Source organism: Panulirus ornatus, chromosome 12 (genome assembly GCF_036320965.1).
Source record: "Panulirus ornatus isolate Po-2019 chromosome 12, ASM3632096v1, whole genome shotgun sequence".
NCBI classification, from domain to species: domain Eukaryota; kingdom Metazoa; phylum Arthropoda; class Malacostraca; order Decapoda; family Palinuridae; genus Panulirus; species Panulirus ornatus.
In genome coordinates, this window is record NC_092235.1 from 22,724,191 (window position 1) to 22,747,556 (window position 23,366).

Here is a 23,366-nt window from a genome sequence, read left to right on the forward strand (position 1 = left end):
TTTTACTTTCTTTTGCATCCACTTTGAAAACATGAGTGCTTTTGAATCACTTTTGTGTAAATATTTCACAGCAAGTTGTGCCAATGTGTAGTTTATCAGGTAACAGCCTCTCACACTTACTGTGACAGATTTGTGAAGCCAATAACAATAAATTAAAAACTCTACATTTATCCACACACGCTGTTTTATGCAATCCTAAAGAGAGACGTTAATAGATTTGATTACTGACATGTCCACTAAATCTCAAGCCTACTGCTACACACCCGTTTTCAAAATTAAATCTTACACTGAAAGTATGAGGGTGGTCTTTTAATGGGTGATTGTGATCATAACTGCATGTCCATTTTGTATTATGTATTTATAATTTAACTCTAATGCAAGTTGGGAAGCATTTCGTAAGCATGGAATATTTCTTATCTGGTTGGAAGTGCAATTCAATGACTAATGGACAGCTGTGTTTTACTAAAATGAACTGCAACAGTAAAGATTTCTAAAATATGCCACATGATTATTTTATCCAGAATATAGATGAAAATATCCGCAGTTGGATACATCCATTTCATGATTTTTCGGTTGAAATTAACAATGAGCCACCAGGAAATTTGATTGCTAATTTTCTTAAGGTCAAAAGCATAAACCTAACGAGAGTAATTAGCATAAGTGAACTAATATTCATTTTAGAAATATGATATTATTTTTGACTGGATGACCTATACTAATCAATACCCAATTATCCCAGCAATTTATATCTACAGACTCAAAAAGCTTAGCATAGTATTTTGTTTAGCCATAATAGGCACAGGCCACTGGTATGTAAGGTATACCTCATTTCCCAGAAAGACTCTGTACAATGTTATTCAATAAATACAATCAATGGAAAGCTTTACGAATTGCTTACTATGAGGTTTCCTGCTTGAGTTCATGGAGCGATTATGTTCATCAGAGTTAAGGACTAAACTAGATACATCATTTAGATTTTAACCTACATATGTTCATCAATGAGCAAAGCCATATTCCCGACTGCTCACTTGATTTCGTGGTGCACCTTGCAAGAATTTGGTAATGTACATTAAGATTTATACTGTGGCCATTCATTCTGCTAGCATAGAATGTCATTAAACCTCTGCTCTACCTCAGCTGAGAAGTGAAACTTAAAAGCTCATTTGTCATAAGCCTTAAGGGAAAATGTACAGAAGAGTATTGAGGAGATCGAAATGAAGTGACTGGACATGTGAGGAGGGGTTGAGTGAACAACAATTTATAGGATATGAGGGAGTTGTGGAATTAAGAGGACTACGTATGGAAGTGTCGAAATAGGGTGAAACACACACTGAGGATGAGACAGAGGACATGACTAATAGGGTATACATGTTAAAAGGTATAAGGTATAGGGAGAAATCAAGGAGGTGGAAGGATGGTGTTTGAGATTCTCTGAAAGTTCCTGAGGACCTGAACATGTTAGACGGTGTGAGGCATGCAAGGGATAGAGTGTTGGAACGCTGTGGTATACTACACAGGGGATGATGTGTTAACAATGGACCGAACCAGGGTATATGAAGCGGTTGGGGAAAAGGGGGGAAGGTCTGTCAGGCATGGTTGTAGATGAGGGGCAGCTGTGGTTTCAGCGCGGGATACATGACAGTTAAAAGCGTGGATGTGAGCAATTCAATATTTTATTCTTTGAGAGAGGAACGGAATCCTAGTGAAGGAAGGCCAATTCTGTCCCTAGCGCTACCTCGCTCATGCAGGAAACACACACACACACACACACACACACATATATATATATATATATATATATATATATATATATATATGTACACACACACACACACACACACAGTCATCATCAATTGGCGCAACCAAGTACGGTCTCGTCAAAGGACTTTCGTTTCAAAGGAGTCAATCTATCCCTGCTACTGGGTGTAGCGCAGCCTCCGGTTGCAGGAGCTTTAGGAAGAAGGACCCTTTCAAAAAAGGGGTTCCAGGGTGATAGCTGGGAGACGACATACCAGTGTCTACACTACAATGGAATGGGCTCAGCCGTGCGAACGGAAACCAGTTATAATCATTTCGATTTTCGAGTTGATTGCCGAGATTTCAGTTGATGAGTAACTGCCCCGTTTATCATAACGGATTCGTTAATTACATCTTCATCTGGCTACACACTCGCCATTTTGTTCCTCCGTTAATTCGTTACTTTAAAGATGTTTACGTTGTTTTAAACATTACTTTAAACGGGTTGGCGTTGTTTTAAACATTATTTTCAACGGGTGGGCGTTGTTTTATACATTACTTTAAACGGGTTGGCGTTGTTTTAAACATTACTTTCAACGGGTTGGCGTTGTTTTAAACATTACTTTCAACGGGTTGGCGTTGTTTTAAACATTACTTTCAACGGGTTGGCGTTGTTTTAAACATTACTTTCAACGGGTTGGCGTTGTTTTAAACATTACTTTCAACGGGTTGGCGTTGTTTTAAACATTACTTTCAACGGGTTGGCGTTCTTTTAAACATTACTTTCAACGGGTTGGCGTTGTTTTAAACATTACTTTCAACGGGTTGGCGTTCTTTTAAACATTACTTTCAACGGGTTGGCGTTGTTTTATACATTACTTTCAACGGGTTGGCGTTGTTTTATACATTACTTTAAACGGGTTGGCTTTGTTTTAAACATTACTTTAAAGGTGATGACGTCGTTTTAAAACAAAATGGATCAAGCCTAATGACCCTGGTGCGTGTGTTACCAAATTAACGAGGCGCCTGCTTTCTCAAATTTTAAGTTCTCATTAATATACAGAACAGGCGAGAGGCGACAGTCTACAGAACCAGTTGAAATTAATCTGACTTGAGGCCTGTGTGAACAGCCACGACTTCATATCAGCGTATTCGTTACATAAATAGGAAGTGTTAAAGTCAAGGACCACTATATATCTTTGACGAGTTCCCCTCTATTTCTTACCTCGGTAACAATTCTCGTACGTAATACCAAATGCCACGTGATATTATATCATTAATTATGCGCTGATATGTGAGTATAAATGAACGTTCGTATATTAGTGTGTCTTGAGACTTATAGCTCACCGATGAGTACCATATATATGGGTTCCCTCATACCTCATTTATCTTCACTATGTTGGGATAGCAGAAATAGGCACAACAGTGCTGCCAGACGAAGAATACATTTCAATTCAATTCTCCGTAATCATATCTAATACATGACACATCTACGTGATAACTGAATTATATTTACTCAGAATAATCGTTATTAAAAAAAAAACCCAATCGTTCGTACCAAGTTTCCTCCACAGCGTAATCACCTGTACAATGGTTTAGAAGCCACCTTAAATATGCTATCAATTAAATAAACTGATCAGTTTATATAACCAACAAAAAACGCAACGGGATTATTTCACATCAAAATGAAGACTGGCATTTAGTACAGGTTTCCCTATGGATCTCACTCCAATGAAGCCAATGAACTTAGAGACTGAAACGCTTCGAACCCACAACTTCGAACCCAAACAGCGATATTACAACCCGGAGCTTAAACAGTCAATGGCTTGGATCTTCTCCTAGCTCCTGAGTGGTCAAGAACTGTTTCGAAACAGACACAATGATGATGACTAGATTTGGGCAGCAGCAGTTACATTAACAACAGGTGACCTAATTAGATATGCTGGACGAGAAAGGAGTGAAAACAATGTACATAAATATGAAACAGAAGAAAGAAATAGTGTGTAAGACCATTAATTTCTTCAAAGAAAAATCGTCTTCCTGTAATGATTCCCTTCTTCCATCAACAAAGTCATTATTAAGAAGACAACTATTAATTAGCAGACATATATCAAGTATCATTGAAACAGCAAGCTAAAACACCATAATAACATGTCGATAATAATAGATTAAATACATACCAATTACAACAAGAGTTTTAACGCCTTCATATATATATGTATATATATATATATATATATATATATATATATATATATATATATATATATATAAAAGAATAAAAATGTAGCAGTAAACGCCCAGTGCCAAGCAAATGCCCTCGCGCACAATCTTGGGAACGCATACCATAAGGTTCGCCAGGCCTAGTCTAAGAAAAGAAGACATTTACATCAAAGGTACCATGATAGAATAAGGTAAATTACCAGTTGGTAGTGTGAACGACACTGAAACCATGGAATAAAATAATACTCGAGGCAAAATGACCGAGGTAGTAAAGGAGAGAGACATTTTAGTGAGAATATGAGAGTGAATCTCGATAGAAACAGACAAAATGGGTGGACAACTGACGGAAAGCAAGCGATGCGTCTGATCACTGAAGAATTTTGGATGATGGATAAAACAATGAAAGCCAGTAACAAGAGTAGATTACTACTATATACCGTGAAGCAAAATTAATTAGAAATAAAAAAAAGGGGGGGGGGGGTGCGAGGAGATGTTGGGAAATACCTGCTGATCCAAGGGCCATTTCTCAAGAGGAGTTGGGATATGTACAACAACGATTCAAAGATGTCTCGCTCACGATTCGCACCAAGGTGACACCTTTATATATATATATATATATATATATATATATAGGGGAGAAAGAATACTTCCCATGTATTCCCTGCGTGCCGTAGAAGGCGACTAAAAGGGGAGGGAGCGGGGAGCTGGAAATCCTCCCCTCTCTTTTTTTCTTTTTTTTTTCAATTTTCCAAAAGAAGGAACAGAGAAGGGGGCCAAGTGAGGATATTCCCTCAGAGGCCCAGTCCTCTGTCCTTAACGTTACCTCGCTAATGCGGGCATTGGCGAATAATATGAAAGAAAGAAGAATATATATATATATATATATATATATATATATATATATATATTCTAAAAGGCTTTAATCTACGAGCCTATCCAACATTTACTGTCACCAATTCCAACAACACAACTCAGAAATACCCATCGCCACTGCTGTCACCATTACAACCTAAATTCTAACAACGACCATGGAGCCTCCTGAACAATCTATATCATTCAACTTTATGATGGTTGTAGGTTATTTAAGAAGCTCTCCGTCGTTAAGACACATAAAGCGAGCGTGTGGAGAGGTGAGGTGAGTGCTTTACTCCCAAGTCATGTTTCCGCTCCTGTGAAGGTGTCAGCGCAAGCTGAAATGCTGGGGGTAAAATGGTGCTGAATAGCACTATTTCTCACCTGTGCCTAGTCACCGTCCTAACCCACATACTTATCATAATAAATTATGAATTGCTAGGTAAAATAAATACAGTTATTACGTTCAGTACCAACCCTAATCAGTAAGATATTTCCCCCCTATTATTTGAATCTCGCAGTCTTGTCTAGTCCAGTTGATGACGAATGACATAAAATATATTCATTATATTCGTGGTGATTCATTGACTTCTTTATTTGTACAATATGCCGGCCGGCGTCTTTATATGGGTTACCCTACAGTTGCCATACAATTTTTTTTATACCATTAAAGTCTAGAGAAATTAAAGTAAATCTCACTAGTCATTTGAAATTTGAGGTAAACCTACACGCACAACATTACACTTGGGAGTTTACATGCTTTTTCATTCACAATGGCAAGTTCACACCATACCCACACGATTAATTACCCAACTCTTAAACCTAATCCTTTTATCCAGAAAAAACTACTTTTAAGATCGAATGGAAGTTACAATAAGTCTTATTAATATCACCACACGATATGAACCCCAAAAGAGTAAGACGGTAAAGGAGTGGCTATAGATTTTACTAACCCAACCAACCCAACATACATACATAGAGACAAGAGTCAGTGTAAAAAACTTCTATGATCGAATGGACGTTCCAATAAGTTTATTAATATCACCACACGATATGAACCCCAAAAGAGTGAGACGGTAAAGGAGTGGCTATAGATTTTACTAACCCAACCAACCTACATACATACATAGAGACACAAGAGAGTCAGTGTAAAACGTGTCGTACCGTAGACCGGCAGCGTCCCCCCTCACCACTTGTGGCCCATCCCTCGCCATGCACAGGGCAGGAGCAGCAGCGTTCAAGGTGGGATATATATATACATTTCTTTCCCCTTTTCCGTCAGGATTGTTACTCGTATTGATATGAATTACTCGTAGGGTTGTTAAGGAAGGGCATGCCGGGAACACGACCCTACCGTTAATGTCCGGTGGTTAGGATGTGGGAATATAAACTGTGTTCTACTTACCAAGTTTGTGTGATCAGCAACGGGTGAGTGAGAGGAGAGAGACGCAGCTTTGTGTCAACAAATCTGTAAATAGAAGATAAACAATTATTTCCCGTGTTTATGACTGGATAGAGGTAGGGTTGATGCTTATGTCCACAAACTTGAATTTGGTTGACAGTACAATGTGCTCCTCCTTTCTACCCCCTCTTCCTCTCTCCGGTAAGGGAGGGGGATGTTACATAAATCGTCCCAGTGTACGCGATAAGACAAACGCTAATCAATTTATTTCTCGATAAATGATATGGATTGAGCTCCATTGTGCGTCGAGAATAGGATGGTCTTTTAAAAAACAGTGCTTGAAAAGTGAATTGGCATGATATATAGTAAATGGGATGAGGATTTTTAACTTCTATGCATTAAGTGGTAGGGGAATTAATCTCTTTAAGTTAAATTATGTTCAAATACCTGTCAAGGGTTTATTATTAGGTGACATTCATGTTGTAAGAAGCTGTAAGTTACAGGAAAAGGGATTTACCGGCGACAACTGTTTGGGAATTGACAAGTTGGCAACTCGCCTTTGAAAAACGTGAGTGCAAGATTTTTATTTTTTTTTTTAAACGAGAGTTTATTATATTTGGCTTCCTGTGGTCTTTATTATTAACACTACTTCTTTTTAGCCCCACTAGAAATGAGGGATGTTTATATTCTTTGCACGTTTTCACCTTTTTTTCCTTTACGACTTGCCACTTGTTCAGTATACATGAACCTTATTTTGTAAACAGAAAAAGATATTGTATGAAGGTATTTGGTGATTGCATGTTTCTATTTAACACTCTTACTTAAAGGGTAACTGAAGTATAACTGGGCTTTATTTAATAATGTTCGCACTGGCTCAACCCTTAGTGTACTAAGGGGCAACAGCGCTTGTGGTTTAGGCCTATTGGAAGGCACGTCCTCCACTCATACCCCGATTTAGGGCAGGGTGGATTGGGCTGTTGCAGCACTGGGGGTACACGCAGAACACAGTTAACTAACTTCTAACAATGTTAATGGGTCCGTGCCATAGTTGTTCTGGTATTTAGCGTAATGGGAAATGAGAAAACTCAGTGAAAAAACACAATTTTAACGTTAGGGAGATAGGCCGGTTTGGTACTGCCCAAAGGTTTCTTACTACCGTACATCTCAGAAAGTATTAAGTATAATGGTAGTGACAGTTGAAGAAATAGAAATTCGTCCGGTAGAGAAATGAAAGATGTGGCTGAGCATTTTTCTTATAGATTCTGCTTAATTTTTAGTAAAAAGGTACCCATGTATCATAGACTTTACGCCTGGTTTTTATCAAATATCAGTAGCAATAAAGGGGGGAAAAGGCAAGTGCCATAGTGAATCAGGGAGAAATATTATCATTAAGGTTAGAAGTAGTATTTCACAAGTTATTTTATTTCTGAGTGTTGGAGAGTCCCAAAAGGAGAATGAAAAGACTTCAAATTAGAGTTTCACTTGTGAACATGGCCTTGAACACCACGACCCCCTCCAATATCAAGTACTTTGAACTGATCACTTGTAATCACCATATTTTTTTTTTTTACCTTCATATCAGTACTTGTTTTTTCTTAGAAGTTATGAGTCATGCTGGGAGAGAAATGCGGTATCATTCATTTGCTGAAGGGAAAGCTTCCAGGATCACAGACGAACCCCCTCACACTCGCCATCAACTCCCAAGGTCAATGAAAGCTTAGCTAAATATATATATATATATATATATATATATATATATATATATATATATATATATATATATAGGTTACAACTTAAGTGTTGAAACGTATGTTCATGTTCACCTTCTCGGTACAGTACTGCATGAGAAAAAGTGTTGAGAGGAAGAAGGCTACTGTACTCCATTATAATAGTACACGCCATCTATGAAATCTGGACGTGAATACCGGTGCTCTTGTTCTTGAGGAGGTGTTAGGAGAGAGAGAGAGAGAGAGAGAGAGAGAGAGAGAGAGAGAGAGAGAGAGAGAGAGAGAGAATAGTTCATGAGGTTGGCAAAATGTCTCATGTTACTGGGTGTGTGTGTGTGTGTGTGGGGAGGGGCCCATGTCATGGGGTGGTGTGGTGGTGGGGGGTGAAGGGCTCGTCATAAGGCTGGCAGACACCTCTATGTTACTGGGGTACCCATGAAGCAGCCCCCTGGCGCCTGTGGAACCTTGTTACGTAACCAACTTACAACCAAAACCCACCCCCTTCTTATATACGCTTTAACGTAGCTCAAAAAATCGTCTTTGTGATTTGATACATTGAGTTTCAATGCCTTTGAGCACCATATTGTTTGTGGGAAGGTAAGGAGTAGCTTAGTACTGTGCCGGTTGAACTTGTGTGTTATATAAGACAGGGAGGTTGCCAAGTCACCTGCAAATATATACACCACTTGGTTGATGCCGGCCCTGCTCTGCTACGGGTCGCCGGCCACTGCTTCTTAGTTACCCGTTATCCACACTTGACAATGCGAACTGCTGGCGAGAATGAGTTCATGCATTTCAGAACAGCATGGAAATGATTGCCAATAAGGGAAGAATTGTCTGGGGAGGAGGTGGTGGGGAGTAAGGGGTTCACGTCAAAACCAGGACTTAAAAGGGTAACTTTATGGTCTTTCTCTCTCACCTGGGACCGGCAATAATGTAGACTATGTTGAGTGCAAAACCTTCCGTTGAATGGTTTTGTGTGTGTGTGTGTGTGTGTGTGTGTGAGAGAGAGAGAGAGAGAGAGAGAGAGAGAGAGAGAGAGAGAGAGAGAGAGAGAGAGAGAGAGAGAGAGAGAGAAATTTCAGAATGGGAGTTTTGATAATCCTGTACTGTAGGGGGAGTGGGGAAAATTTAGACACGTGCAGCATCAATAATATTAGTGGTCAGGTACACGGGGATCCCCGAGTTAATAACTGGCACATCTATAGAAAGTACTGATTTCAAGAGATTGGACAGCCATCTTAAAACTTTATAACAGGGAGATGAAGAGGTGAAGAGAAGTTAAGATTTTAGCTCATTGACATTGATTAATATTAACTAGGCCTCAATGAGGTAGGGAACATATGAAAAAAAAAAAGGGGGGGAGTTGTAACTAACTGAAAGTATGCAATGAATGAGAGGAAATGCAGGCAAAGAATTTTAATGAACCCCAAACAAATTTACAATTATGTCAATGAAGGAAAAAACCAAGTGTCACCAGACTCTCCATGCATTACATCATGTCACTTTTCATTCTGCAGGAGTCTATCCTGTCCCTTTGACTGATTGTAGTACAGGCACTCCTTGGAGAAGGGGTCCTGGGGTTAGGTTGTCATAATAATGATAATAATCAGAATAGTATACGAACCAGTGAACCATTCCCCATAGATGGGAAAGTTTGAACAATGAGGAATTTCAGTAATAAGAGTGATTGGAAGAATTTAGATTATCATATATATATATATATATATATATATATATATATATATTAATTATAATTCATTTATGTTTGTCTCATTTATATCACAGAATTTTATACCTTTTAGATATATTAAGTATCATGTTCAACCTTTTCTTCACAGCATTATTCTCACAAGTGGGGAATAAATGGATATTAAGCTTTGGAGAAAAAAAAAGTTCATTTTGAGGTTTACATATAATATATATATCTGTGTGTGTGTAAAATTTTGATTTTAGATACATAAACTTCATAGTCAACTGTAAAACAATTATATTAAACCATTCATTTTAAGGTGTAAATTTCTACCTTTACCTGTAAGGGAACTAACCTGATTGCTCTCGTTGTATCTAAAGGGGAGTGAAGTTAAAAGATTGCAAAACTGTTGAGATGTTGATCTGGTATTATGATATCAATGCAAATTGCTTTCCTAACTCTTTAATTGCTTAGTTTGAAATTTGTCAGTAACACCCGTACTAAATATAACTTTTACATGAAGAAAGATGCGTAGTATAACATGTTTTTTAATGCAATCAATTCCCCTTGCAGCATCATGGGCGGGCAGTGGCAGCTTTGGGGCGAACAGCATTGGGTCACCTTAGTGGACGATGTGTGGCCAACTCACACCCTGCAATTTCTTCACACGAACGTCATGTCCATACCACCACATCACTACAAGACAAAAAGAAGAAAGGCAAGATTCCACGACCAACTTTAACCAAGCGAGTACCATCTCCAGAAGTAAAGAGAGCTGCTGCAAAAGTTGCAGGGTGGAAGGATTCATGGGACACTAAAAAGAACTCCATCACTACAGATGCTGCCTTGTATGCTGCACGAGGACCAAAGGATCCCAAGGATTCTAAATTTACTGATGAGTCGTCTAAACATGAAGTGCCAGAGACTCCTGATATTGCAAAAACTGCAAGGTCTATGAAAGGTGCTACTTTAGAGGATATAATTCGTGCTGAACCAGAAATTCTTAAATCAGCGACTACAGGATCCTCCTCCTCGTCATCTGATTCAGATAAGGGATCGCTGAAATCTGCTGCTAAAGAAGCAAGTCAAGGACCAGCTGCAGAAGCAGAAGCGGCTACTACAGTAGCAGGAGAATCAGTTGCCGAAGCAGCTGGAGAACCTGTTGCTAAAGGAGCAGCTGCAGCAGAAGCAGAGTCACTTAAGCAGCAGCAGAACCAGCTGCTGAAGCATCTGTGGCAGCAGCAGAAGCAACTACCACAGAACCAGCTGCTGAAGCAGTAACAACAGCACCAGTCACTGAAGCAGCAGCAGCAGAACCTGTTGCAGAAACAACACCAGAACCAGTTGCTGAAGCAGCAGCAGCAGAACCGGTGGCTGAGGCAGCAGCAGCAGAACCAGTTGCTGAAGCAGCAGCAGCAGAACCAGTTGCTGAAGCAGCAGCAGGAGAACCAGTTGCTGAAGCAGCAGCAGGAGAACCAGTTGCTGAAGCAGCAGCAGCAGAACCAGTTGCTGAAGCAGCTGCAGCAGAACCAGTTGCTGAAGCAGCAGCAGCAGAACCGGTGGCTGAAGCAGCAGCAGCAGCAGAACCAGTTACTGAGGCAGCAGCAGCAGAACCAGTTGCTGAAGCAGCAACAGCAGAACCGGTTGCTGAAGCAGGAGAACCAGCTGCTGAAGCAGCAGCAGCAGAACCAGTTGCTGAAGCAGCAGCAGCAGAACCAGTTGCTGAAGCAGCTGCAGCAGAACCCGTTGCTGAAGCAGCTGCAGCAGAACCAGTTGCTGAAGCAGCTGCAGCAGCAGAACCAGTCGCTGAAGCAGCTGCAGCAACAGAACCAGTTGCTGAAGCAGCTGCAGCAGCAGAACCAGTTGCTGAAGAAGCAGCAGCAGAACCAGTTGTTGAAGCAGCAGCAGTAGCAGAACCAGTTGCTGAAGAAGCAGCAGCAGAAGCAGTTGCTGAAACAGCAGAAGCAACAGAACCGGTTGCTGAGGCAGTAGCAGCAGAACCAGCTGCTGAAGTAGCACCAGAACCCACTGCTGCAGCAGAACCAGTTTCTGAAGAAACACTAGAGCCACTTGCTGCTGCTGAAGAACCAGCTGTTACAGGAGAACCTGCAGCTGAAACAGAAACGGAGGTTCCCTCTGAAGCAGTAGCAGCTGCTGCTGCAGCAACTGCTGCTGCCGCTGCTGCTGCCACTGCAGCCATTGAGTCAGCAACTACTGAACCTGTTGAAGAAGGTAATATTAATCTTTCCCTCTAACAGACTGAGCTTTATGATCAGCTGAGAGAGCATTCGCTCTCATGGGTTTAAACCCCAGTTTTACCCCTTAAAATTGGGCAAATCCTGGAGAAATCTCAACCTTTTGACTACCATGAAATGATCAATGGATTCTTATCTCTAGAGCTAAATGACCTTACAGTAACTAACCAAGCTTAATGATATCACAATGCAGCTGATGAAGTAGAGCACACACAGCCCCTACCATATGTTTCACTTGCTGAGCTGGGGGTGACCTGACAGTGTGCATGATGTATGCACTTTGGTTCCAACTTGTCTAATGTCCAATCAGAATTATTTTCGTTTGTTCATGGTTTACAACTCATAAATTGAAGGTACTTAGATTTTATTTTTAAGATATAGTTGGACACACTGCTGACATAGGTTCTCAGTTTTGGCATTACCTTGCATGTTGTGGCAGTGAAGTCTCGTTTTTGTTAGCCAAGCCAATACTTTTTACTTTTTGGCTTAATGATTGGTATTTTTTCAAGCAAATAAATGAATTTCAGTCAGAATAGTGCCATGGAAGGAGCACAACTTTGTCAGAAAATATGTGGTTGTAAGTAGTCCAGTTGTGTTAAACCTTGGGATTAACCTGTCGTAAGTGCTTCATTAGTGTCAACCCTTGCAATGAACCTGAACAAGACTCTTTATGACATATAACTCAAGCTAGATAGTTTGTAAGTCAAGTTAGAGATATTTGATAATTTGGAGTAATGTCTTTCAGGCTTTGTATAGCTGTAGAGCTTTATAATTTTGTGATGTCATGGGCCTAGGTACAGCATCTACTGGTCTCATACATTTTATGTTGGTTGAAGGAGGGGTAAATTCTTGGGTTTTGCTCAATTCTGGAAGTTCCACTGGTGTTTTAACACCAACAAACAAGTGCTCTCTCAAAGGTTCATCAGGCTATGCCTTTGGCAGGGATATAGTTTTTCTTTCATAAAACATTAATTTTTGCTAATATTTTTATCTTGCACTGTACATCCATTGTACCCTTCTTAACTGACTGATGACAGATATGCATTATGATACAATCAAATGTGTTTAAATCAAAACCATTCTCTGTGCATTTTTCCATTTCAGCTGTTGGTGTACCAATGTCAGGAGTAGTTACAGCTGTTATTGGAGCTGTGGTAGATGTACAGTTTAAGGGAGACCTTCCTCCAATCCTAAATGCTCTTGAAGTTAAGGACAGAACACCCCGTCTTGTGTTAGAAGTGGCTCAACATCTTGGTAAGACTTTTGATGGTGTAAGTCAAATTTATTCTTATTCAGAAGACAATAGACACTTCTGTAATTATATTACTATACATTACATATGAATATAAAAAGTTGTTCATACATATTCACCATTTCCCACGTTAGCAGGGTTGCTTCAAGAACAGAGAGCTGAGCCTTAGAAGGAACATCCTAACGTGGCCCCCTTCTCCATTCCCTCTTTTGGAAAATTAAAAACGAGAGGGGAGGATTTCCAGCCCCCCGCTCCCAATTATATTACTATGTTATTTCTACAGGAAGCGAGAAGTATTTAAGCCCATAGAGAACTGGAAGGCTGGGGATATAGATGGGATTGTGAGTGAAATGGTGAAGAGTACAGGTGAAACACTTGTTACAATAAATCTGGAAAATGTGCATGGAAGCATTGAGAAATGGTTATGAGACAGATTACTGAACAACAGCGGTAACTGTCCCTCTGTAAATGTAAGGAAGTAAAAGTAACTGCTAAAATTAGAGAAATCATTGTTGGCAGGATAGTGATTGATCATTTTTAGAGGATTATTGAACCTCCTGTAAACAAGGCTGATTAAGAAAAAGAAGGTGTAACCCAAGTTTTCTCCCTTGGACGAATAGTGGAGAAAGTGCATAGGGGTGTGGAAGGAATTAGGAAAGGCATATGATAAAAGTGATTTGAAAACTTTGTGAGAGATTCATAAAATATATGCCTTGCATGGAAGAGTTTTGACATTAGTTAGGAGTTTATATATAGTAGAGGCTTGTGCGAGCTGCTTGAAATAACTCTGGGAGCATGTCAAAGTTGTGTAATGTCACCATGGTTATTTATTTGATGTATTTATGGATCGGACATTACCTAGGATGAGAGTAAGGTGTTGTGATTCTGGTATACCACTCAGTCATGGAGAAACTAGAGTAGAAGTTACCTCACTTGCTGTATGCAGATGTTGCTGTGCTGATAGGTGAATCAGAGAAGGGACAACTGAATGTAGGGAAACTTCATTGTGCTTCGAAGGATGGTGAAAGAGAATGTAAGGAAATTACAGGTTTTCCACTTTTTGTTTTAATGCAGTGAGAAATTCTATGGTAATATCAATTTTCATGTTTAAGACTTGGATGTTTATGTTTAAGTGTTTGGGAGTAAGATTCAGTAAGGAAAGAAGTGGGAAGTCTGTGAGTGAGAATAGGATCTTGCATGAGAGAAAAACTGGAGGAACACTGAGAGCTTTGGTGAATGTAGTGGAAAAATGTTTAGGTTAGGGAATACAAGAAGCCTGATGTAATGATATTTCCTTTTAATTTGGTTTTATAGTTATGACTGTGTGTTGTATTATATTATTACAGTTATTTGTTGTTTTAGGTATGATTTTGTCATGCAGCCATCTTTTGAACCATTGAAGTTCCCTGCTCTTCACAGGTGGAAATACTGTGCGCACAATTGCTATGGATGGTACTGAAGGCCTTATCCGTGGGCAACCAGTCACTGACACTGGAGGACCAATCTCCATCCCAGTTGGCCCAGCAACTTTGGGCAGGATCATCAACGTCATTGGTAAGCCTCATGGTAGGGAAAGGTGAAGCTATAGTGATGGTCCTCTTTTGATAGGACAGAGATGTTTGAGACTTTACTTTTGGAAGTGGTGATGGTGGTAGGTTTTAACTGATGATTTGCAATATTTAAACTGATAATTAGTATCAGCCTTATCATTATACAGAATTACTTTGATGCTGTCTATGGATGCATACTGCTGTGTAGCATATGCATCAAGGAAGTTCTTGCTCCATATATTTGAAAAAAATGCAGTGGGCTTCTGAATATCAAATGGAAGAAGAGTTTTAGGTAGGGTAGCATTAGCCCTTTTATATTAAGCAGACTATAATGCAAGTTGTCATGAAAATCCATGGGAGTGAGGTTATAAATTTTTAGGAGCCATATGTAAAAGATCCATATTTGCTGCAGCTTCACTGTCATATTTTCTCTCTTATCGTTATATTTTTTTAATATTTTATTGATTCACATTCATGACATTTGCCAAAGTTTGCCATTACAATCCCATGATTTTCAGTGTGAAGTGCCATTATTTATTTGAGATACACTCTTAATCATGTACTCTATTATTCTTATTGCCTGCTTTTAATTTCTTGAAGTAATTAATAGCCTCTACAGCTTTGTACACTTTTTTTTTTTTTTTTTTATAAAAAGCTGATTGTAACCATTCTGTGAGTGATAAATACTCACTATAAATTAAGGGCCTTACACTTAAAAATCCACAAGACACTGAAACATTTCTGTGATGTACATTGTCAAGGTATTCTCAAAAAATATGTATTAGCACCTGATTCTTTACTTGCAGGAGAACCAATTGATGAACGAGGCCCTGTTGACACTCATGCTTATTCTGCCATTCATGCTGATGCTCCTGAATTTAAAGATATGAGTGTAGAGCAGGAAATCTTAGTGACAGGAATCAAGGTCGTCGATATGTTAGCACCATACTCCAAAGGTGGAAAGATTGGTGAGTTATGTTGACTTCTGTTGTTTACATTATTTTTAGGATTAAATGATCTTATTCCTCCAAAAAATTATCCTCCAAAGGAGTCCAGCTTTTCCTTATTACTGATTAAAGCTCAGCTTTAAAGCTACAGGAGCCCCTGGAGAAGGGGTCATGGATCTTAAACAGTTCTCTTTATTTATATTTTTTGATATATCAGAATGAACAAAAGTCATATAAAGGGATCCTCAGCCCATTTTTAATGACAAGGGCAAATGAAAGAGCTTGAAACTGAGAGGTAGAATTTTCACAAGCTCCTGATCCCACTCACCCCTCCCTCATCACAGTGAGAAAAGTAGGGAAAGAGAAATTTCAAAAAATTGCAGGTAATTTTTGCAGTAAGCATGTTTGATGTAACCATATCCTCCACTTTATCTTGGAAACCCCACATATTGAATGTCACAGAATGTGTATTCCATTAGCTTGTGGTATTGCACAAGTGCTCCAATTTATTTTTCTTTCAAATGGGTATTCCACACCTACATGGATCTCATTCTCCTCAGTATGGAATGTTGCTTACATATCTTGGTGCCTCTTCTGCTTCTTCTTCAGCTACAATGAAATCAGAAATCTTTGACCGTGTTAACTCTTCCTACCACCTCTTCAACCATTCCTTTTTGTCAGCCATGATAATGCTTTCTCCTGTCTGTTCTACAAGTATTGTTTTGGCCATTTCATTCCTTTCTTTAGCAGTTATTATGTGCCCCAGGACCCATGGCTTGCTACTGACTTCTTTTTTGAGCTTCTTTGTGATCAGCTACTCAAGAAAAGAAAAAAATCATTCTAAAAACATCCAGTTTATAATATATGAATTATGCACTTTAACTTTTAAGTATGGTGATTAGGAGGATGGTTACTTAACTGTAATCAGCCACGTATTCATACTTATGGTGCAGCTTATTTATCATGGACCTCAAAAAGCATTGGTTTGCATTTAGGCAAGGCCAGTCTAGTATGGAATGAATGCTTGTCTGTATATAGATGGCTTTCAAAGTTAAGAACATTAAACTAACTGAAAGCAGTTTTCTTTTCATTTATAATAACTAAATACCATCTATATGTTGAGGTTGTATTGTATTGTTCAGAAATTTTCTTCATTTGGGTTGTTTAACAAAGATATTGCACTTATAACCTCCCAGTAAATGTGGGGTAATGTTCATGACTCCGAAAATATTTAGACTGTAAGGAAAATATAAACATATTGCATGTAATGATGAGAGTCCTGCACTCAATATTGCAGCTGCTCATGAATCTTACTTACTAGGATTATATGGTTTTCAGGTCTGTTTGGTGGTGCTGGTGTAGGCAAAACTGTACTTATTATGGAACTTATTAATAATGTGGCTAAGGCTCACGGTGGTTACTCCGTATTTGCTGGTGTTGGTGAGAGGACGCGAGAGGGCAATGATCTCTACCATGAGATGATTGAATCTGGTGTCATATCCCTCACAAGTGATACTTCAAAGGTGAGTTCTGCAATTGCTAAAGTTCATTGCTTTTGTCTTTAGTAGTACTTTCATACAATTTTTTTTGTATCATCCCCTTAATGATTCATGGTTCTTGTAACAAGAGTACATTCAGCACTTACACTTCTGTGAGACACAAAAACTTGACAAATTGGGATATGAAACATCTCTGATGGAAATGGTTAGCACTCTTGTGGTCTGTGTCACAATGCAAATGATACACACTTGCTGTGTCAGGTCTATTGTCATGTCAGCAGTGTCGAGGATGATTTGACATATACTATCAAAGAAATTGCCTCTGCCTCACATGATAAAAAGAAGGCACTAGTGTTCAAGCAATAGAAGCATTGCAGGGGTTTATTTACACCAAACCAATGCTCTCCATCCATCACACAGTGTGAAGGATAAACTAGACCCGCTGGTCAAGGGTGGTGACTTACTAACCAGAAACATATTGTTTGCTCACATTCCCTTACATTACAATGCATTTTAGATGCACATGTATAAAATAATGTGATGAAAACTACTTCATTTCTTAATTTTGGCAAACTGGCCTCTCTTTCTTTTGCCAAGCACCATCTTTCTAAATTTCTTGTAAAACTTAGCATTCTATAAGTGAAACCTAAAATGCACATATACTGCAAATATTAGTATTTTATAGTGATTTCCTTAGTATGTGAATCTTTATTAAAAAATAAAGTACTTTATCGTGTTTAACACTTTTCAGGTAGCATTAGTTTATGGTCAGATGAATGAACCACCAGGTGCTCGTGCTCGTGTGGCTCTCACAGGTCTGACAGTAGCTGAGTACTTTAGAGATAAGGAGGGCCAAGATGTTCTCTTCTTTGTTGATAATATTTTCAGGTAGGAAATTGCATTCAGAGCTTGCAAATAAATGAGAGATCCAGGGGATGGTATATGCAGCTGCTAAGTAGGGATATGTTTCTATCAGTTACCTGAAAACCAATTTTAGATATATAATTGCCAAAATATTAGCAAAACATGCCATATAGTGTGCTGCCCAAGTGGAATGCATCAAAAATTAATTGTTAAACCATTTCTGATCAGATTTACTCAAGCTGGATCTGAAGTTTCTGCATTGTTAGGACGTATTCCCTCAGCTGTTGGTTACCAACCAACTCTAGCAACTGACATGGGCAGCATGCAAGAGAGAATCACTACCACAAAGAAGGGATCTATCACTTCTGTCCAGGTAAGGTACCCATCGTCAAGTGTTTCAGTCAGAAAGAAAAATCTTTGCTGAGGCAAGGCCTTTGAAGAAGGAAAAAAATGAAAAATAGATAGTTAAAATAATAATTTTAACTTTGTAACGAAATAGCAAGACCAGCACTCCTAGCACTCATTATGAAACAAATTTGGCATTTTACCATGCACACATTGTTCGTAATGAGGTTATTTAACACCTTTTCAATCTCTACAGGCTATTTATGTCCCAGCTGATGACTTAACAGATCCTGCCCCAGCTACCACATTTGCCCATCTTGATGCTACTACTGTACTTTCAAGAGGTATAGCAGAGCTGGGCATCTATCCCGCTGTTGACCCACTGGATTCCACATCTAGGATCATGGACCCTAATGTTATTGGTGCTGAACATTATTCAACTGCACGAGGTGTCCAAAAGATTCTCCAGGTAATATTTTCCATTTATCCGAGTGAAATAGTTTTTGGTATATAAGTATACTTGTCGGAAATGAGTTCGTTTGGGCTATGTTCAAACACGTGAAGCTTTAAGATCAGAACACCCAGATATACATGGAGGGAATGTGATGGGTGGTTTAGTTGATGGGAATATTTTTGATGAAGGTATTGTGAATACTTACAGAGAAATATTTCTGTTGTGATATTAAGAAATGATTGTAGTCAATCTTTTTTTAGTGGATAGCAGAAGGAAGCAGTTGATGTGATATGCAGGTGGGAATGATGTGTAACTAAGGGAGCTTCAGGTAGGTGTGTGTGTGGTAGAGACATTGTAACTAAGATATCACAATTTTGATGGTAAGAGGAAGCAGTACAACTAAATATCTCTCACCTGTTGTAGAGGAAAGTAACCTGGGTGACAGCAGGGACAGGAAATCTACCCTACCTTTATCAATGCTTTCCTAATGTAGGAACAGAAGAAGGAGCAAAGTGAAGATTTTTCCTCAAACACTGTTCCTAAAACTACTATTCTAAGGTGGAAGGCAAGCATAAATAAAGGAAAAAAAGAGCAGAAATAAAAGAAACAGGGATTGTTGCAGGGTGGGTTGGCCTATTGCTCTTGTGGATGGTGCTAAGAACAATTACAGGGCTTTCCTACTTATATATAACAAGGACATTTTGAGTTGGGTGAGGGTGATTTCTCTCATAAATTAACTTTTTTTACTTCATAATTCCACGTTACTGTACTGCATTCCATTACAGGACTACAAATCATTACAAGATATCATTGCTATCCTGGGCATGGACGAACTCTCTGAGGAAGACAAACTAACTGTATCTCGAGCACGCAAAGTTCAAAAGTTTATGTCACAACCATTCCAGGTTGCTGAAGTATTCACAGGCTACCAAGGAAAATTTGTTTCTCTTGAAGACACAGTTAGGGTGAGTAAACAATTCTGTATACTTTCAGTACCATTTATAGAGATTTAAGTGTCAATGAAGAATCAGTCAATTGCTGGCACTGACTTTCTTATTATCTGTCACCCAACTGAATGTTCAAGTGCTGATGAAGCATCTTTAACTCCATCTTTTCACTTCTTTGGTCTCCCTCTCCTCCCCAACTCAGTGTCTTTTTTCATTCACTCTCATATACCCAACGAAATCACTACACCATGGTCAGCCCTCTCAGCATGTGCTCACCACCATAAGTTTCTCTATCTCACATGATCATCCTCCTATATGCCACATGACATCCTCACGAATTTTATGTATATTCAGCATATTTCTCTTCCACGCCTTTAAATGTACTCATTGCTGCCCTTCTGAATACTGATCTTTCTTTCTACACACTCCTTAATGTCCCTAGGGCCTTAACCCCCCGTCACACTGTGATGTACTTTGGCCTCTATGGCTCTATCAACTGCCATGTCCACCCACATCCAGGTACCTAAAGCATTGTATTTCCACATCTTCCCCATTTGAACTCTCTCAAGCCACCCAGTCTTAGCCTCCAGCTACACCACATTACCTCAATGATTTTCAAGTTTATTTTTCTAACACCCCTAAACTTTGTCAAGAGCCTTTGGAGTTTCTGTCCAGAACCTGCAACCACGGCCAGTTTCACAATGGGCATCATGCTTATTCCTTTTCAGGTTAGGTTAAGGCTCCAGAATCATAGCTGGATGTACAGTGAAGTAACTACCATAGAGGCAGACTTTGTAACTGATAATTACCTATGTTTTGTATTGGGAAGAACAGAAAATGTTTAGTTGATAAGTAGAATGGGAAGCTAAAGGAATATTATTGTATCATGTTCAGAAAAAGAATGCAAATTTATAATAACCCATTGAAAATGTGAGGAGTAAATGAACTGGTTGGAATTGCAAATAAACTTTGAAATATCCAAAGTAGGTGTTGGGTTTCTTAGTGTTATGTGACCGTCTACCTAATTAATAACGCCTCTCTCACCAGCTTTGTGTCTAAATTATCTTTTTAGATTTCATATGCATTGTTTAAAGTTTGATATGACACTTCTCTCCACATCTACAAATTTATTCTTGCCTTGTTACTTTTTTAGAAAACATTTGCCCCTTGTTATGCCCTCAAATAGTGCAGTACATCTTAAAGCATTTTAGAAAATAACAAAATGATTAGGGTTATAATTATTCAATGAAAAATCTTCATAGAATTAGGCACCCCTTGCCTTTTACAGCATGCTGATTTGGGTTAGGGGTCCCTCAAACAGTAAAAATGAATTCCACAAAAATTTAAACACCAATATGTACTTGATCATTGTTTTGTAAAGCAAAATGAAATTATAACTAAATGAATAAAGAAACGTTAGTGCTGTACATAATTAATCATTAAGTATTATTCTCATCTAATTTCAGAGTTTCAAGGACATTTTGTCTGGAAAATATGACCACCTTCCAGAAGCAGCATTTTACATGGTTGGAAGCATTGATGAAGTAGATAGCAAGGCACAGCAGCTTGCTCAGTGATTAACGAGCAGGGTCATGGTGGGGTAGTAAATGCATCTATTACTATAGGAGAGCTTGGTATATTGCTTGAACCAGAGCACATTTTTGAGAACGCAACAAAGAGGGTCCAATATTTTGGATACAAATCTTGCAGGACACTGGTATTTGGAATAAGATGTTTAGTAGATTGTCAGTAAGCATTAATTATTTTTAGTTTAAAAGTTATGAGCTTGCATGTTGTAAAATTGTAATGTGCAGTTAAAAATCAACCAGAGATATATCATCATAATTATTTGGCTGATGTCACTATTTTATACTTTATGTTCTTTATTGAGGAATGGTACCTCTACCTAATATATTCAGAGGAAATTGAAAAAAATTCTTTACATGGGATGATATAGTTCACAAGTCAGTGATATTGTCATCTGTTTTGTGGTTTTATTAGAACTGAACAATGCTGAATGGATGTAGAAATTCATAATTTCACTGCTGTAAAACAAAATAATGAACATGTTGAAAATTATTGGGGGGCCCTAAGAAATCCATAGGGAACTGAACTTAAACATTTTGATATGTGCACTATAGTTTTTTACGGCAACCTGTATTTAGCAGTGTTTGCATTCAATAATGATTTTATCACAGCTTTTTACATCTTAGTTGTGCTTTGATTAATTTCTTCATGCAGCAGAATTCTTTTTACAGAAATGTAAAATAGCAAAATGTTTACATGGGACTGACATCAAGTGGAAGATTGGAACAGCTGTGCTGAGAGTTAGCGTATCCTCAAAATGATTATCTCAGGGTAAATAGACTGCTTTGTTGTGTAGTACTGTACATGAGGGTTAGGGCTGTTGTAACTAGACTTTAATACTGTAATGTTTGTATCTTTATGGTTGTTTATATCTTTGAAATGATGTAAGCCAATAAACCGAACGAAAAACTTGTGTTTGACCTGTAAAACTAACCCATCACTATCCTATAACATTAAAGTTAAAACTAATCAGATACTAGTTCATAAGAGTACAGTTACAAGCTATGGTTCCATAAATCCTATGGTGGCAGTGTTCTGAGATGGCCAAAATCAGAGGAACCCTTGAGAAAGTATATCATATAAGTATTTTGCACTGTTCTGCATTTGGTATAACCAGTTTTAATCTTATTATTAAACTGATAAAAGAAATACCTCAAATGCATTTGTGATGGTGTATGTTAGTGAATAGATGTTACATAAGGAACTATTTTCATTTGTAACACTCATTAAGAATATTTTCCTATAATAAGATACATACTTCTATAACATGGCTTGTGCTAGCATGTATGAGTACTTGCAGAGCACATCAACTAAGACTGGCAGATTGAGGTAATGTTTGTAGGTGGAGTACAATAGCACAAATGAACTCATTGTGTGATTGTATTTGGGAACTGTATAACCTTATCTTACAGGAATGGCAAAGTTTGGGTGGCTTAATGCATTAGAGCAGGTCTGAGGAAATCACAACCCATTAGTTACATTTGGTCTGCAATTTAATTAATTTACTTTGTATATGGTCCTACAGTTTTTAAAAAGTATCCACATGCATTTTTACCACTCATTCCATCCTTTGTTTGAATACTTCACTTATTTTAAAATAATTACTGTATATTAAAAAACTGTCCAACTATTGCCTAATGAGTTCTACATGTGGATCCTATCGCATAGATCTGAAACTCATCTAGCACACCTCTCAGATGCTCCACTTGTTGCTGCTAACCAACTTTTCATCTAACATGAGTTCTCCTCTTCATTAATTTCAAATTCCGTTTAGGGAGGTCCATGTAGTTTGTTTGAGACGAGACAGCATATGACAGGTGAGTGAGGTGGCTTACTAAAGGTGCTATGAATGTACGGGATAGACAGAAAGTATGAAATGCAGTGAGTTTCTATGGAAAAAGTAAGGCATGTGTGCTACTTGGAAGGGAAAAAAGCGATTCTCAGTAAAAGTTGGTCTGTGTCACGGGTGTGTGACTGCATCATGGATGTTAATCTGCCTATGGACAGAGAAGTGAGGAAGGTAAATCTGAGT

The 23,366-nt window shown here is 38.5% G+C and overlaps 1 protein-coding gene across 1 annotated transcript; it reads left to right on the plus strand.

Annotated features, from left to right (window-relative positions):
- The first annotated feature begins 4,988 nt into the window (after positions 1–4,988).
- On the plus strand, positions 4,989–22,243 carry LOC139752239 (uncharacterized). Its single transcript, XM_071668274.1, has 12 exons — positions 4,989–5,090; positions 10,208–10,718; positions 10,841–11,866; positions 12,994–13,143; positions 14,561–14,695; positions 15,498–15,659; positions 16,977–17,161; positions 17,889–18,025; positions 18,230–18,374; positions 18,603–18,815; positions 19,586–19,765; positions 21,214–22,243. Exons 1-12 carry the CDS (start codon positions 4,989–4,991, stop codon positions 21,322–21,324), a joined length of 3,057 nt encoding a protein of 1,018 aa, XP_071524375.1. The 3' UTR covers positions 21,325–22,243.
- Positions 22,244–23,366: the final 1,123 nt, after the last annotated feature.

What these genes read in the sequence shown, in the direction of transcription:
- LOC139752239 (XM_071668274.1), top strand. Translation starts at nt 4,989, where the DNA reads ATGGAGCCTCCTGAACAATCTATATCATTCAACTTTATGATGGTTGTA. An exon ending in GATCTATCACTTCTGTCCAG is followed by an intron (nt 18,375 to 18,602) that starts GTAAGGTACCCA and finishes CAATCTCTACAG; the next exon opens with GCTATTTATGTCCCAGCTGA. An exon ending in CTCTTGAAGACACAGTTAGG is followed by an intron (nt 19,766 to 21,213) that starts GTGAGTAAACAA and finishes ATCTAATTTCAG; the next exon opens with AGTTTCAAGGACATTTTGTC.